Source organism: Anguilla anguilla, chromosome 1 (genome assembly GCF_013347855.1).
Source record: "Anguilla anguilla isolate fAngAng1 chromosome 1, fAngAng1.pri, whole genome shotgun sequence".
NCBI classification, from domain to species: Eukaryota; Metazoa; Chordata; class Actinopteri; order Anguilliformes; family Anguillidae; genus Anguilla; species Anguilla anguilla.
Window position 1 is genome coordinate 7,177,358 of NC_049201.1, and position 15,623 is coordinate 7,192,980.

The following is a 15,623-nucleotide window of genomic DNA, read 5'->3' on the forward strand; positions in this document are numbered from 1 at the left end:
TGCTATCATAAGCTCATTTTATGCTTTTTGTACTTGACGATGGCGTTATATTATCATCTAAATTAACTATTTATAACGATTGTTTACCTTTAGTTTGTTCATTTTATGAAGCTCTAGAAGTTATAGAAGCAAAATATCAAAAAATATGAAAATTGGCATATGGAACCAAAATCATTGTTTTTGACAGTGTTGCCTCCCCTTAAACTGCTTTAGAATGCTGGATTTTGTAGCGCATTGATTTTAGAACTGTTAAAAGGCCAGATGTCCCTTGATGTCCCCAGATGTCCCCAGATGTCTGAGAAATAACTTGTTGTAAAAAAATAAAAATAAAAATAAAAAACTGGACTGGGAGAAAAAAAAACCTGGACTGGAATATTTTTAAAAACTGGACCGGAAGAAAAAAAAACCTGGACTGGAATTTAAAAAAAAACTGGACTGGAAGAAAAAAAAACCTGGACTGGAATTTTAAAAAAACTGGACTGGAAGAAAAAAAAACCTGGACTGGAATTTTTTAAAAACTGGACTGGGTGGAAAAAAAACCTGGACTGGAATTTTTTTTTAAACTGGACTGGGTGGGAAAAAAACCTGGACTGGAGTTTAAAAAAAACTGGACTGGAAGGAAAAAAAACCTGGACTGGAATTTAAAAAAAAACCTGGACAGGATGAAAAAAATATGGAGCCCCCTAAGGGTCATGGTAGGGTTTTTTTTTTTGAGCTACTCCAGACCACTGCTCCGCCCACTCATCGGAACGCTGCTCACCGGGCCGCTGCTCTCGCAGGAGTAGGCCGAGGTGCGCTGCACTTTGTGCTCGGGCTCAGAGTAGTCGCTGCACAGGGAGTAGGCGTCCGGCGGGATGGCGTAGTCACTCTCCGAGCTGATCGAGGACATTGACATGCCTGGCAGGAAAGCACACACACACACACACACACACACACACACAAGCATGCACACACACACACACACACACAAGCATGCACACACACACACACACACACACACATGTACGCACATGCATACACAAACACACACACACACACACACACACACAGACATACACACAAGCATACACACACACACACACATGTACGCACATGCATACACAAACACACACACACACAAGCATGCACGCACACACACGCACACACACACACACACACACACAGACATACACACAAAAGCATGCACACACACACACATGTACGCACATGCGTACACAAACACACACACACAAGCATGCACACACACGCACACACGCATGCACACACGTACGCACATGCATACACAAACACACACACACACACGCACACACACACAGACATCCACAGCCAAGCACACACACAGACAAACACACACACATACATGCATATGCCCGCACACACATACACACACACACACACAAAAACCCACACACAAGAATACATGGTCAAACTGCACTGGTACTGATGTGTAACCATGACCAAGAGTGAACTAAATCATCAAGTTATATCAAGTCATTACAGTGACCAGGAAGGTGTTCCTTGATGCTGCAGTTGCAGTTTTCTTTATGAAAGGCAAAGAAGCAAAACATTATGTTATAAACATCATATTTTAGAGTATCTGACAGGACAACACCAATACAGAGGGTACTTCTGAACAGACAGACCTGATCACCCACAGTGAGCCCTGCTGCCCAAACACAGGCCTCCGCCCCCCCCCCCCCCCCCCCCCCCCCCCCCCCCAAATGAGTCTGCCTCCCCTCTCACCTCTCTTGACAGCACGGGGGCTCCCGGGGGTGCTGCCCTTCTTGCCCTCCGGGCCCAGGGTGGAGGTTCGCAGGCTGGCAAGCGAGCCGCTGTCATCTTCAGAGCCGGAGTCTTCATCAGGGAGGGGCACGGTGCTGATCTGGGTGGCTTTCTGACATCACCACACCCCCCCACAGGGAAACAGAGCCCACCGTTACTCACGCGGCTGGAGAACGCACTGCTATCATTCATTAGCATTCCTGCTCAAAACAGCTGCCTTACAGCAGCCTCAGCTGGGCCCCTGTATCCTGACATCAAATATTTCACACACACACATGCACGCACACACACACACACACGCACACGCGCATGCACACGTCCATGCAAACACTCACACAAACACACATGCACACTCACACTCACACACACACAGACACAGCGTATCCGGTATGGTCATTCCCTCTCCACCCAGTTCTGACCCACCCTTGACATTTGACCCTGTTTATACCCATCAGAACCCCTCTCAAACTACCCCCCATTCTTACCCCTTTGAGTGTTGCGTAGACTGGCACACTGACGTTCTTGTAGATCAGATGTGTGAACGGGCCGGTAGCTGGGTAGCAAGGTAAGCTGGAGCCTTCGTTAAACAAACAAACAACGGTAAAAAATATTAACACAGAGAAACTTGATGATGATTTAACACTCAAATGAAGTTTTTATCATATCTCCCCATTTTGTTAAAAGCATTTGAAAGGGTTTAAGAACACCAACAGAAATAAACATGTAGATGAAAATGTTAACTCTTATTTAAACATCACCTGGAGATTTACATTAAGAAACTACTGGACAATCATTCAAATACATCTCAGCTCATTGGATACCCTGCCAACATACCGACAATTAATTTTAATTTCAATTTTCAATTTGGGAATTTAGCAGATGCTTTTAATCAAAGCAACACAGCTAGAAAACCACCACTAATGTTCCAACTGCTAATGTACAGCCAGCTCCACAAAACCTGAAACAGATGGACTATGTATAAAAAAAAAGCTGTAATTTCTACTGGGTGAAACCAAAGTGTATAAAAATATCTTTTAATAAAAGCTGTGAATCTGCACTTTAACCACATGTGAGTTGTTTGCTTACAAATCTAAAATTATGGAGTACAGAGCCAAATCAAGAAAAATTATGTCTTTGTCCTGCACGTTATGGAGCTCACACTGTGCTCTCTCTTATTCCATTCCTGTTCACCCCTAATGCCCTGACCAAACTTCCATTTCTTTACTTTGCTGAACTGTTTCTGGCCTTCATCGATAGATGCTTTGCAACCGCATCACTATCACTAAATCCATTTGGTAACGATTATTCGATTTTGCTGATTTGGCTGGCTGGCCACAGCATGCGCAGAACCGACTACGCAGAACCTCTGTCAGTATTCCCATTCCTCTCAGCAGCCGAGCCATGGTGGTGGGGGAGATAATGCATACCTCTGCGATAATTATACCCCCCCCCCCCACTCCCCCTCCCCCCCAATTCTTTCATCGCAGCAGATTACAGAGTGGAGTTTACATTCTGGTCCTCCTCCCCTCCCTGTTTTTAGATCTCTTAAACGCCTCTTAAAGGCTTCCCAGGGCCGGGGTCCCACCTGCGCAGGTGTGGGCTGCCTCAGGTGAGAGGAAGTGACATCAAAGGGTCCCACCAGCTGAGCCCCCCCCCCCTCTCGTTAACAGATGTGAGAGCACATGTCCACCTGGGGTTCCCTCTTCCCCCTTCCCTGCCCCCTCCCTACCCCCTACCCCCCACCCCCCACCCCCCATATCTCAGCCTAAATCACAGGGGATGCCACCACTCTGTATTAGGAACTTTAGGAGAGCAGGTATGTGACTCAATGTGTGTGTGTGTGTGTTTGTGTGTGCTTGTGAATGTGTGTGTGTGTGTGTGTGTGTTGGTGTGCGTGTGTGTGCGGGTGTGCATGTGTGTATGTGCATGCATATGTGTGTGTGTGTGTGTGTGTGTGTGCGAGAATGAGTGTGCGTATGTGCATGCATACGTGCGTGCTTGTGTGTGTGTGTGCATGTGTGTGTGTGCGTGTGTGTGTGTGTGTGTGTGTGTGCGTGAATGAGTGTGCGTACGTGCATGCATACGTGCGTGCTTGTGTGTGTGTGTGCATGTGTGTGTGTGTGCGCATGTGTGTATGAGTGCGTGTGTGTGTGTGCATGTGTGTGTGCGTGCGTGTGTGTGTGTGCATGTGTGTGTGCGTGTGTGTGTGTGTGTGTGCGCGTGTGTGTGTGTGTGCGCGTGTGTGTGTGTGTGTGTGTGTGCGTCTGTCAAAATGCAAGACGCCCCGGAGGCTAACAGCTGATTTACAGAGTAGAATTATGTGCTTCTGTGAAGCCCACAGATGTAATGAACTGCGGGTCGGCTTAGCCAAGATAAACCATTAGTGAAAATGTACACATGCATACCAACTCAATTCTCAACAATGAGATAAAGAAATATGTCGTTTACTTAAAAAATAAACATAAATGCCATTGTTGATGCAATGTAAATCCCGAGTCTAAATCAAATTCGTATAAATATGAAGACTCACGAATGTCATGCAATTTAGGTCAATTTGAATCAGGCTGAAAAACATTTCAATGGTTCATCTTCTCAATAACTGTAATTAAAATGTCTGTAATTGAAAGACTTAGACATGCGATTAACATGATTGCGCTTTCCTATAATGTAAAAAGAACGATTAGTGCTCTGTAGTGCTCACTGAAGTTTCACATGTAAATTGCTTAAACTGGGGCTATGGTTATGATTATGCTTTCTTTGGCTGTCTATTTTCAAACTTTAGTTCTTCTAAGTTGCTTTGGATCTGTCTGTGCCTCTAAAAATAGCATAGATTTCTAAATTCAGGATACATTGAGAAGCGTTCCCAGGGACAGGTAGAGAATAGTGAATGTATACGAAATATTACATATTCACAATGACCATTTGACCACTGACACGGTATAATGTTCAGTGTTGATTCAACTATAACAGAGAACATATGCATCCAATTGGGACTACATATACTCTGTAGGAGTTCATTTAACACTGAACATTTACTGTGGACCATTTGACCACTGACAATTTGACCACTGGTGAGGGGTATGGTGAGGGGGTATGTGATCCTTCATACTGGCACTGAGGGTTACAGCCACACGAAGGGGTACAGGACCGCGTCCTTACGGCTCGATGCGTGCGGAGGAAACGTTTAAATGCTGAGGACGGAACCGTGGAAGCCCCGCGCGCAGCCTCACCTCGACTCGGGGACCAGGTTCCAGGGGCCGCCTCCGACACCCTCATCCCGGACTTGGCCACCGCGTATATTCGGCTTTCCTGGAAGACGAGAGCGCACCAATGAGCACGTGCAGAACTTCAGAGCTAATGAGCTAATGAATATGCATGAGCTGTTCTGCGGGTAACTCCTAAAATGATCCTTCCTACTCCCTCCTATGCATTACAGGCATTCCTATGCAACTCCAAGCATTTGAAATCCAAGCATTTTTTTAAAAAAAACATTATCTCAGATGTTTTTCTTTGTCTCTCCTGCTGATATCAGTTTTTTCACCCTGAATTTCTCTCTCTCGCGGCTATCGAACCCAAAGCAAGACAGACACCTTGGAGACACGTCTACAGGCAAGGCCACAGGAGTTGCTGTTTTATCAAACAATCAGGACTCTACAGTGTGGAGCCAAAAGATTTAAAAAAAACCCCAACACCTTTCTCTCTGTTTTGCTGGTCTTGCAGATTCTCTATGATTTCACTGCCACTTTACTGATCTCTAACTCTAGTGCTCTTGCTCTGTTTTTACTCTTTTCTGCCACTCTGTAAAGCGTCTTTGTGACAGCTTTCTGTAAAAAGAACTGTACAAATAAAATTGATTTAATTTGATTTGATTCGATTAGATTAGTGGTGGTTTTCCAGTTACAGTAAATGCATTTACTTTAACTCACTTTGGTTTAAAGGCATCCCCTAACTGCTGACATTGTAAACAGTAAATTTCTCTCCCTCCCTCTCTCCCTCCCTCCCTCCGCAATCCCCCTCTCATCTCCGCTCACCCACGAAGGGAAGCGATGCAGGGGAGGGGTGGGCGGTTTCAGGATGTCAGGGTCCAGGAACTCCAGCTCCTCCGGCAGGCCAATGAGGGAGACCGGGTCGCGGGAGGCTCCGCCCACCTCCGTCCCCTCCACCACCTCCATGGTGTCGGGCATCTCGTCGATGTCCGTCTCCTCCACCTGCTGGGGTGCGGGGCCGGGTCCGGGTCCGGGTCCGGGTCCGGGGGCGGGCGGGGCGTGGCAGGGGCGGAGGAGGTCTGGGGAGGCGATGTCGATGCTGACGTTGACCTGGTGCAGCTTCTCGAACCCGGGCTGCGGCTGGCTGTGGTGCTTCTTCACCAGCTGGATGCTGTCGCGGGGCGTGAGCGGGGTGCGCACCTTGGGCAGGGTCATGCTGCTGCCGGAGGGGAAGGCCAGGGGCACCAGCGGGAGGGAGGCGGAGAACGGGGACGGGGGCGGGGTTTTGGGCGCCAGGGCGGGCGTTCCCGGGGGGCTGGGAGGGGCGGCCTCGCTGGACGAGGAGGAGGAGTGCAGCCGCTGGGACCGGAACTTGCTGTTGAGCTCGTCGGAGGAGTGGTCCCGCTCCGAGCCTGGCGACGCCCCCGACACAAACCCCGCCTCCTGCCTGCCCCGGCCCATCTCGGGGTGCGACCTATTGGGGGAGAGGCCCTCTGCTGTCTCACAGGCCCCCTCACTCCCCCCAAATCCTGGGACTCCCTCCCGGCCCCGGCCAGGAACATGGGCCTCTGGCACCACCACCATGGCCCCCGGGTCCTCCCTGTCCTGTGTGGGCCCGTCCCAGCAGCAGCCAAGGGAGAGGGGGTCGCCTCTGTCGTGGCATGGAGATCTCATCAAGGAGGAGGTCAGGAAGACCCCGTGGGGCCCACAGCCGGGGTTCTCCGAAAACTTCTTCTTCACCTCTGTGTGGTAAGCACAAGGAACGCATACGGGGGTCAGTAATAAAATAATAAAATAAAATGTAATAAAATGAGAAGACAAGAAGAAAAAAAACCGGGCTAACATTTTCAATTATTAAATGAATAAACTTTTATCAAAGAACAAAACTGCTGCGCAAACATAAACAAATGTGTACATAATAGCCAAGGTAGCAGAGAAGGCTTAAGGGGATAGGCTTAAATGGGCTGACAGTGACCTGGGCTGTTGACTGTGAATGAAGGGGCAGTGGGGGACCCAGGGCTGCTCGGGGGGTACAGGGGGCTGCAGGGAACCAGGTGAGAGTCCGCAGGTGGAGACGCCGGGGTTCCAGAAGACATGGGGCACTCCAACAGAGCTAAGGGGGGGGAGGAACAGGACATTAAATCATATACCAGCATAGGTGTATGGTCACCCAAGGACTGATTTGTCAAAGGATATGAAGAGGCAACATTGTAACAAGTCACAGTGTTCTAGAATTGGGAGGTTATTCTTCAGAGGGACAGCTACCAGAAAATTCCGGGGTCGACAAATGATTAACTCACTTTGAAGTTTGTCTTTGAGTGCCAGAATCTGTTCTGCCTGCTTGGTGTTAGCCATCTTCAGTTGGTGGTTCTCCATCTCCATCTGGAACCATGAGAGGGGGAGTGAGAGAGAGAGAGATGGAGGGGGGGAGTGAGAGACAGAGTATGTTAGTTTTAATCATTAGGAGTCAGTTTGACAGTGTGTAAACAGCTCAGAGAATGCACATGCGAGTCTGGAGGTTATTTTGGTGTCATGTCCAGACAAATCCATTGAATTGTTCAACCAAGCCACACAAATTTTCAAGGGTATGTCAAGCGATTAAGACTTAAGCAGTGTTACCTCTTTGAACTTGAAGGTGACCCATTCTTTAATCTTGGCTGCCTTTTCTTCTATGATCTTTGCCTCCTGAGCTCGAACCAAGTTCTGTACAATAAAAAAGAGGAGAAACATCCATTTTTACATCAGAACTGACTACAACTTCAGAATGTAGTTTCTTCTTCAACTGACATGATCTCCATACCTGCTTCTCCAGCTGGAGTTCCAGCCTCTTTATCACCATGTCCTTTTCTTGCACCTGATTTGTCAGTTCTTGATACCTTCTGTACAACGAGTTTTCTGATTCGCTGGGCTGTAGGTTGGCCGATTTCAGCTTCGCTTCCATCACATGTACCTGTAACGCATCATCAATCACACCAAAATTACCTGTTTCTGAGACTGCAGGCATTCAGCATCACGGCTATGATTATGTCAGTTATTAGCTTGGAAAATATAGCTATCCAGTAAAACATTTAAACTATGCCTGGGAACCTACAACCCTCTGGTTATGAACCCAGTTACTACACTACCGTGAAAAGCAGGTTCCATTTATATTGCATTCTTATGCATTAGTTTTTAGCGACCAACAACCAAACAATCATTTGCATCAAATATGACGGGATAAATAATTCAGTTAACTACATTATAAGATAATAAATGTGTAGGCCTCCCAAGTTGAAAAAGCAGTATTTCAGAGTGAAGAATAAGAAGAGAATGTTAAGCACTTTATACTGAAATCTGGTATGAAAGGTGCTATATAAAGTTTGAGTCATTGATTGAGAGAGAGAGAGAGAGAGAGAGAGAGAGAGAGAGAATCAGAGAGAGGGAACAATTAATGATAGCCCCAGTCTGTGAAGGCAGTAGGTCTGCTGTTTCAGGGTTGCAGGGCACCTTTAAATTAGTGACGGATGAACACCTGGAATTCTACCTAACAGAGCCATTACCCAATTAGGAACAAAGGGAACAGAAGAAGGACCAAAGCCCTGAGGACTGGACTGGACTGTAGAAGAAATTCACAGATTGTTCTGGTTTACAGGGGTGCTCTAGATTGGAATACCATATATGGGCGTACGTCCATACACGCACACCCATAGCCTCATGGCCTTCATAAGAGCCCCCAGTGTACCACAGCCAACATAACAACTCCCACATACCTCCTTTCTAGTATTTCAAACACGCTCTACCACAACCCCCCTGCAACCACCCCCCACCCCCCCCCCACCACCACCATCTAACCCAAACTCCCCCCACCTTAAGCTACAAAAGTTGGTCCCCCTTCCTGAATGACCTCAACACTCTGTGTTATTGTGCATGAATGGCCTCCCCCCCCACCCCCCAAGCACTTGAGTGGAGGTATCCTGTAGCATAGAGGCAGGGCAGGAAAGCAGGCAAGCAGGACCCAGTAAAACTGTGAGTAAGGTCTCCTTCATCTCAGCAGCTTTGCTGGAGTAGGGTATTAGGCTTCTCACACCAGTCCCTGAGGTCAAACCTGAGCTGTTAACTGACTGCTAAGTGCAAGGCACCCATAAAACCTTGCAGACCCCCAGCAAAGCCCTGCCATGCGGCTTTCACACTCACACCAGAACTGGGCAAACACCCGTTTACACCTAATTCCATTTGGGCAAACACCAGTTTACAATTAAGTCCATTTGGGCAAACACCAGTTTAAACTTAATTCGCAACCAGAGTGCTCAGTCCCCTGCTAGATTCCCTGCTAAATGAGAAGGGATATTTTACAGGCACTCTGGCAATTCTGTGTGTTGGTAAAGACGTGAGGCGTTGTTTAGTAACCAATTATTATTTCATGTGTGTTTTTTTTAATATATAAAGATAGACGGTTGATGAAGTGAGCTCATTTCACCCTTTGCCATAGATGGATAATAAAATTAATCTCTGCACATTTGACAAAGCTAGCTGGCTTCTTGCTTTATTCATGTCCATGGACAGAACCCACCTAGTGTTATTTTATCTGGAAAGAGAGGTCTGATGCCAAGGGCAATGGGCAAGGACCAAGGACAAGGCCTTCATTCCAGTCTGAGTCTGGGAACTCTTCACTGATATTGTGTATTATAACAAGCTAAGCAATGTGTATCTAAAATGGCTGGCAGTAATTAAAACATCCAGCATTTAATCATGCTAAAAATGGTGAGAGGAAATGCAACAAATAGCCTCCAAATTATAAGCTAACATTACGGAAGCAGGAAACTCCCATGGCCCGCAGGGGCCTGGCAGCAGTTCTGAGGTTGATGGCCTGAAGCCTGAACACCAACAAAAAACTCAGATACCCAGAAACCCAGTGGAGACGAATGTGTGGTTTGAACCAACTGACAGATGAACCGAGGTTCAGATCAAATCCCCAATTGTGCATTTAATCAACAGAGCTGTTCGAGAGACAGATGAAGAGAAACGGGGAGTGAAGAAGGGAGGAGAGAAGAAGGGAGGAGAGAAGAAGGGAGGAGAGAAGAGGACGTTCACCTGCTTTTCAGCATTCTCCGCCCGCTGGTCAGCTTCCGTCACCCTCTGCTCCAGCTCCTGCATCTGGACAGAGAGAGAGAGGGAGAGAGAGAGAGAGAGAGAGAGAGAGAGAGAGAGAGAGATGGGGAGAGAGAGAGAGTGGGAGGGAGAGAGATGGAGAGAGAGAGAGAGAGAGAGAGAGAGAGATGGGGAGAGAGAGAGAGAGAGGGGTGGAGAGAGAGAGAGAGGGATGGGGAGAGAGAGAGAGTGGGAGAGAGAGAGTGGGAGGGAGAGAGATGGAGAGAGAGATAGAGGGATGGAGAGAGTGGGAGGGAGAGGGATAGAGTGGGAGACAGTGGGAAAGAGTGGAAGTGGGTGGGTAATGTGGGAAAGAGTGGGAAAGAGTGGAAGTGGGTTGGAGGTTGAGGTAGAGAGTGGGAGAACGTGGGAAAGAGTACAAGTGGGTGGGTGATGTGGGATAGAGTAGAAGGGAGAGGGAAAGAGTGGAAGTGGGTAAGACATGGATGGAGAGAGTGGGAGAATGTGGGAAAGAGTGGAAGTGGGTGGGTGATGTGGTAGAGAGTGGGAGGGAGAGGAATAGAGTGGGAAAGGATGGGAGAGAGTGGGAGAAGATGGGAGAGAGTGTGAGTTGGTTGGTTGCTTTAAAAAAAGTGGCTGAGTTGGCACAGTGGGTCAAGGAAGGGTCTGACTCACTCACCCTTATATGACCCCTACATGACGCCCGTGCGAGTCACAGACTACTTAAGAGAAATGCCCCTTAATCCAGACATTCCAGGGCCTAACACAGCTCAATAAAGCAGCCACTGTACAGATCCATACGCACACACACGTAAACTCAAGCGCCGTAAACAGAGCCACCCACAGTCACGGTCGCGTCTCCTTTAGATCACCCAGAATCCCTGTGTGAACCTGATATACGCACGGAAACCCGGTCAGCCAGGTCCTGCCCCATGCCAGCGGAATGGGAATGAGACTGACATCTGTTGCCATAGCGAAAAAGCAGCGGTGTGCTGCTGTGAACCACCCTCCCACCACCTCTGCCACCCCCGCCCCCTTTGCTTTCCCACTGTCCCACAGGCTCAGACAGGATACTCTCACATATCTGTTGCCCTCCCCCATCAGACCACCATGTCAGCCATGGGAAGGAGGGAGAGGGGCGGGGGGGGGTGCACTAACACCGAACTTAATCCTCCACCACAGGAGTCCCCCAGTACCACCACCCCAACCCCCACCCCCTCCCCAAGGCCACTGTGTGGGGGGTTCGCACTTCAAACCTCCTGCACAAGCCGGCCGGCTCTTCCAGAGAAACCCTGGCCTATGTCAGACTTCACTGTCTTTGTCAGAAAGACAAACACTCAAATTGGGAAAAGGACGGGACGGGACGGGACGGGACGGGACGGGACGGGACGGGGGGGGGGGGGGGACAGGCATAGAGAGAACCAGCCCCGAACGAGTGCGCCCTCACCAACATAACATTATGTCACGTTTATAAAAGAAAAAACAACAACTACACAAAAAGTTAAGAGGGAGACTGCAGTCCTCAGAGAGTGAGAGAGTGAGAGAGTGAGAGAGAGCGTTTATCCAGAACAGGTTATGGGGCAAAGGTGAAACCGTCGAACCGTTCCGCGTTTTAAAAAACCCGCCGGGAAAGAGCGGTGTCGACAGGCGGGCGCTAATCCGGACGGGCGTCGGATGTTTTCACATTTCTGAGACGCCGGCGTTCGAGGGCCGCAGCAGGACAGAGTAAACACGCCCACTTCCAGCCGTAATCAGATCCCCTCTGACCAGAGCCGTCTGGGAGATCCGATACGCCAGGCCCTGTGCGGAGTCGGCAGTGAGAGGCTTTTATCATGATGCACTACATACACACGTACGACGCCACATACACACGCAGCACACGTGGTACTACATACACGCGTACGACACTACATACACACGCAGCACACGTGGTACTACATACACGCGTACAACACTACATACACACGCAGCACACGTGGTACTACATACACGCGTACGACTCTACATACACACGCAGCACACGTGATACTACATACACGCGTACGACTCTACATACACACGCAACACACGTGATGCTACATCCACACATGACACTACATACAGACGCAAAACACACGCAACACTGCATAGACATTCACGACACCACATTCACACGCGCAAGACACTATAACATAAGTAAAACTAGCTACACTTTTTTTTGTCGATGCAGAAGTTCATTACCTGCCTTGCATCCAGGTCTGTTTACTTCCAGTAAAGCGCGTGGACGCTTAAGACATTACAGCAAAAGAGGGGAGTAAAGATTCACACTTAAACGGTGACGCTCTGTCAGACAGACAAAGCAGCGCGGTGAAATGGATGTGACTCTTTTCTGCAGTCACTCAGTACACCATCTTTACTCTGTTTGCACGCGTCTGACGTCACATCAAGGGTCTACCTTTAAAGACAAAAGAAATGTAAAAAAAAAAAAAAACCCTGCCTGACACACACAAACACACACACACACACACGGACAAAAAAAACACTCACACACTCAAACGGGCTGGTCAAAAGGGTTTATTTGAGGAGTCATGCCCTGTGAAAAGTTCAGTGACCTGATCACAGCAGAAGGAGACTTTGATGGATTCCCGCCCTTGACTGGACACTTGGAACCTCCTCCTCCATTGTTCCACCTCTTTTCATTCGGGTCCTTCAAAAGCTCAGCAGTCCAGTCCCCAACAATGCGAGAAGGCAAATTCCCAGCACTGGCCCCGCCAGGACAACACCCACGCGCACACACACACACCCACACACACACACACACACACACCCACACACACAAACACACACACACACACACACCCGCATGCACACACACACACACACACACTCACACACACACACACACACCCCCACGCGCGCACACACACACACACACACACACACACACCCCCACGGACACACACACACACACACACACACACATTAACCTGCAAGGAGCTGAAGCCGTGGAGTAAAAACAGATCTCTAAATAATAACTGCCAATTGAGTCCCTTTGATTGCCAATGCTGTAACTGGAATTTTTGAAATTCTGAATATGGAATATTTTGTATTAAATATAGAGTTTAAAAGTTTCAGATATAGGCAAATATATAATCATATATACAGTATATTGTTCGTTTGTGCGTGTGAGTGTGTGTGATCCTAAAGTGATCAGTGAAATGTGAAACATTTTCTGTGAAAAAATAAATACTAATAATAGAGGAAAATGTAATTAGATTTCTCATTGCAATAATAATTTAAAGGTTAATTAGTTTAAGGTGTCCTCTACACTATGTTTTCTTTGGGCAAATGGTCCTGGCGAAATATAATTTTGGAATCTATCCAAAAAGTATGCATTTCAATTATTTTTCCCTCCCAAATTCCTTTATTTATCCAAAAGCAGCAAACTTTCCAGTAAAAGCGGAAATGGAATAAAGAGCAGGCAGAAAGAAACGGCAGATTTGTTTTCTTTCATAGTCCTAATGGGGTAGAGTATTTCATGCTTATTTTAATGTGTGATCTTTGGTTTCGACTAAAAATATATTAGTTATGTTGTTGCATGACCTTAAAAATTCTGCCCTTGTCTATTCAATCTATGAAATGCAATATATGATCAGGAAATCTCTTGTTATAATCTAAAAGACACATTCATTAGCGTTTTAAACTAAATGGCAAAACATACTAAATATTAAATGGCATTTCAAAGAAAGTGGAGAGTTTAACGACAGTGGATATTAAGTGACATGCTGCACAGATAAGTTTTATATTTTGCACGACACCTCTTAGCTCTCTCTATATGAAGTAGTAATACCTTTCTAACAGTAAGACGAGAAGCCGTTTATGAATGTTTTATAAAAGGCTTATTAATAGCAGAAGCTAAAGCCAACCGCACAACTGCACTGTGCAGCACAGTCGCATTGCCACAGCAACAGCCCCACCGAAGCCGCAGCACATGACCTCACAACGAATTCTGGCGTCTTCCCAGATCGAAGCGATCTCCGGTCTTTTTGGCCTCAGTCCCAGACTGCCGTTAACTCTTGGGGGAAAAAATAAAGTTGAGTCTCTATATTCCGTCTAACCTCCAGTGCCTCTTTTTTTTTTCCCCACTCGGGAGTTCATCACCTGGGCTACAGCAGCCGAACGCAGACACCCGCGTCGCCCGGCTCCTCCGCACATGCTCAGTAGGTCAGCAGGCCACCGCCGCCGCAGCCAGCTACCGGAGATGACTCGGATCAGAGGGATTTTCAGCGAAATCATGGGAAACCACAAGGAATCTGGCGTAAGCGAATGGGGAATGGTTACAGCTAGACAGCGGGAAAAATGGGCCATTCATACGAGGTGTGATCTCCCACACTTCCAGGAAAAGAGAACTGGGTCCCTTGGCTCATTTCCACAGGGGAACCGTTTTTCGGTTCTTTATGGAACCCTCTATGGTGGGTTTGATACGTGTGAAAGCTCCCCCAGGTTTAACTACTTTGGACTAGATAGGGTTCCTCTATGGAGACACAGAGGAGCTTTTTGGAACACGTTCTTCCGAGAGTGGAGGTACATATTTTGCCCCCCCCCCCCCCCCATCCAGGGTCTTCCTGGATAACCAGAGTTCCAGTATCCAGAAAGAAAGCAAGAGAGAGCGTGACAGTGAGGAAGAGCGAGAGAGAAAGCAAGAGACAGAAAGTGGGAGAGAGAGAATGAAAGAGAGAGTGAGAGACAGAGAGAGAGAGAGAGGGCGAGAAAGAGAGAGACCTACAATGGCATGTTTCAGCCTGCTGAGAAACTATAGGAGGGGATCCCCTTTCGTTCAACTCAAATTTCTGCCCCGTGTATCCTTACCTGAACCTGCTGAGTGCCTTCTGCGCGCCTGGCTGAACGCGGGACACAGACACAGGAGGAGGAACGCCACGCCGAGGCTCGAGGGGGGAAAAAATAACCAGCCGGATTTCTAAAAGGCGCTGTATAAACGTTTCCAAATAACGCCCGATTGGTCACATTGTTTGGCCAGCCCTGGCCAGAGACCCAAGGTTTCCTCACCTGTACCCAACCCGCTCCACTATCTGCAAATGTTTTAAGAGTGGACTCTCATATGTCAATTATTGAACTGAGGCCAGCATAGTTCACCTTGGTTAACATGCTATAGCTCAGTTGCTAAGCAATAATCGTATTGCTTTGTTTTACAAGTAACTGGACAGGAAGTAAAACAATATTGAGTGAATTTAAGTGGCAGTTTAGTAATTCTGTGCACATCCGGGAAATTTGGTGTGCGTTCCTCCTCTGCACATTCAAAAAATGATGCTGGCGAACTTAATTAACTATGTTAACTGCCTTCTTCTTCAGCAGAGGAAAGGGGTCAGCTCCAAGAAACGCCACAGACATCGAGTCAATCCTGCTGGCTCAAGAGAAAGAAGATTTAAGGCCTTGCCCTTACGCGACACAAAAAGGCAATCTTCACGCTCTGAGGTCAAGCATTCAGTCCGCAAAACACCAAAACAGACAGCTCTTGGTGTCACTCACTTCATTGTAATTCCGCACAAA

The 15,623-nt window shown here is 47.7% G+C and overlaps 1 protein-coding gene across 1 annotated transcript in view; it reads right to left on the bottom strand.

The window, feature by feature from the left end:
* The window catches only part of plekhh1 (pleckstrin homology domain containing, family H (with MyTH4 domain) member 1), a 45,401-nt gene that overhangs the window by 15,983 nt on the left and 13,795 nt on the right, over positions 1-15,623 (bottom strand). Inside the window, exons 3-12 of the mRNA XM_035380914.1 lie at positions 10,059-10,121; positions 7,789-7,938; positions 7,608-7,691; positions 7,289-7,370; positions 6,964-7,101; positions 5,814-6,730; positions 5,013-5,091; positions 2,268-2,359; positions 1,744-1,894; positions 761-897 (exon numbers count right to left, since the gene is read on the bottom strand). Of these exons, the coding sequence (XP_035236805.1) occupies positions 761-897; positions 1,744-1,894; positions 2,268-2,359; positions 5,013-5,091; positions 5,814-6,730; positions 6,964-7,101; positions 7,289-7,370; positions 7,608-7,691; positions 7,789-7,938; positions 10,059-10,121 (1,893 nt within the window). The remainder of the gene's footprint in view (positions 1-760; positions 898-1,743; positions 1,895-2,267; positions 2,360-5,012; positions 5,092-5,813; positions 6,731-6,963; positions 7,102-7,288; positions 7,371-7,607; positions 7,692-7,788; positions 7,939-10,058; positions 10,122-15,623) is intronic.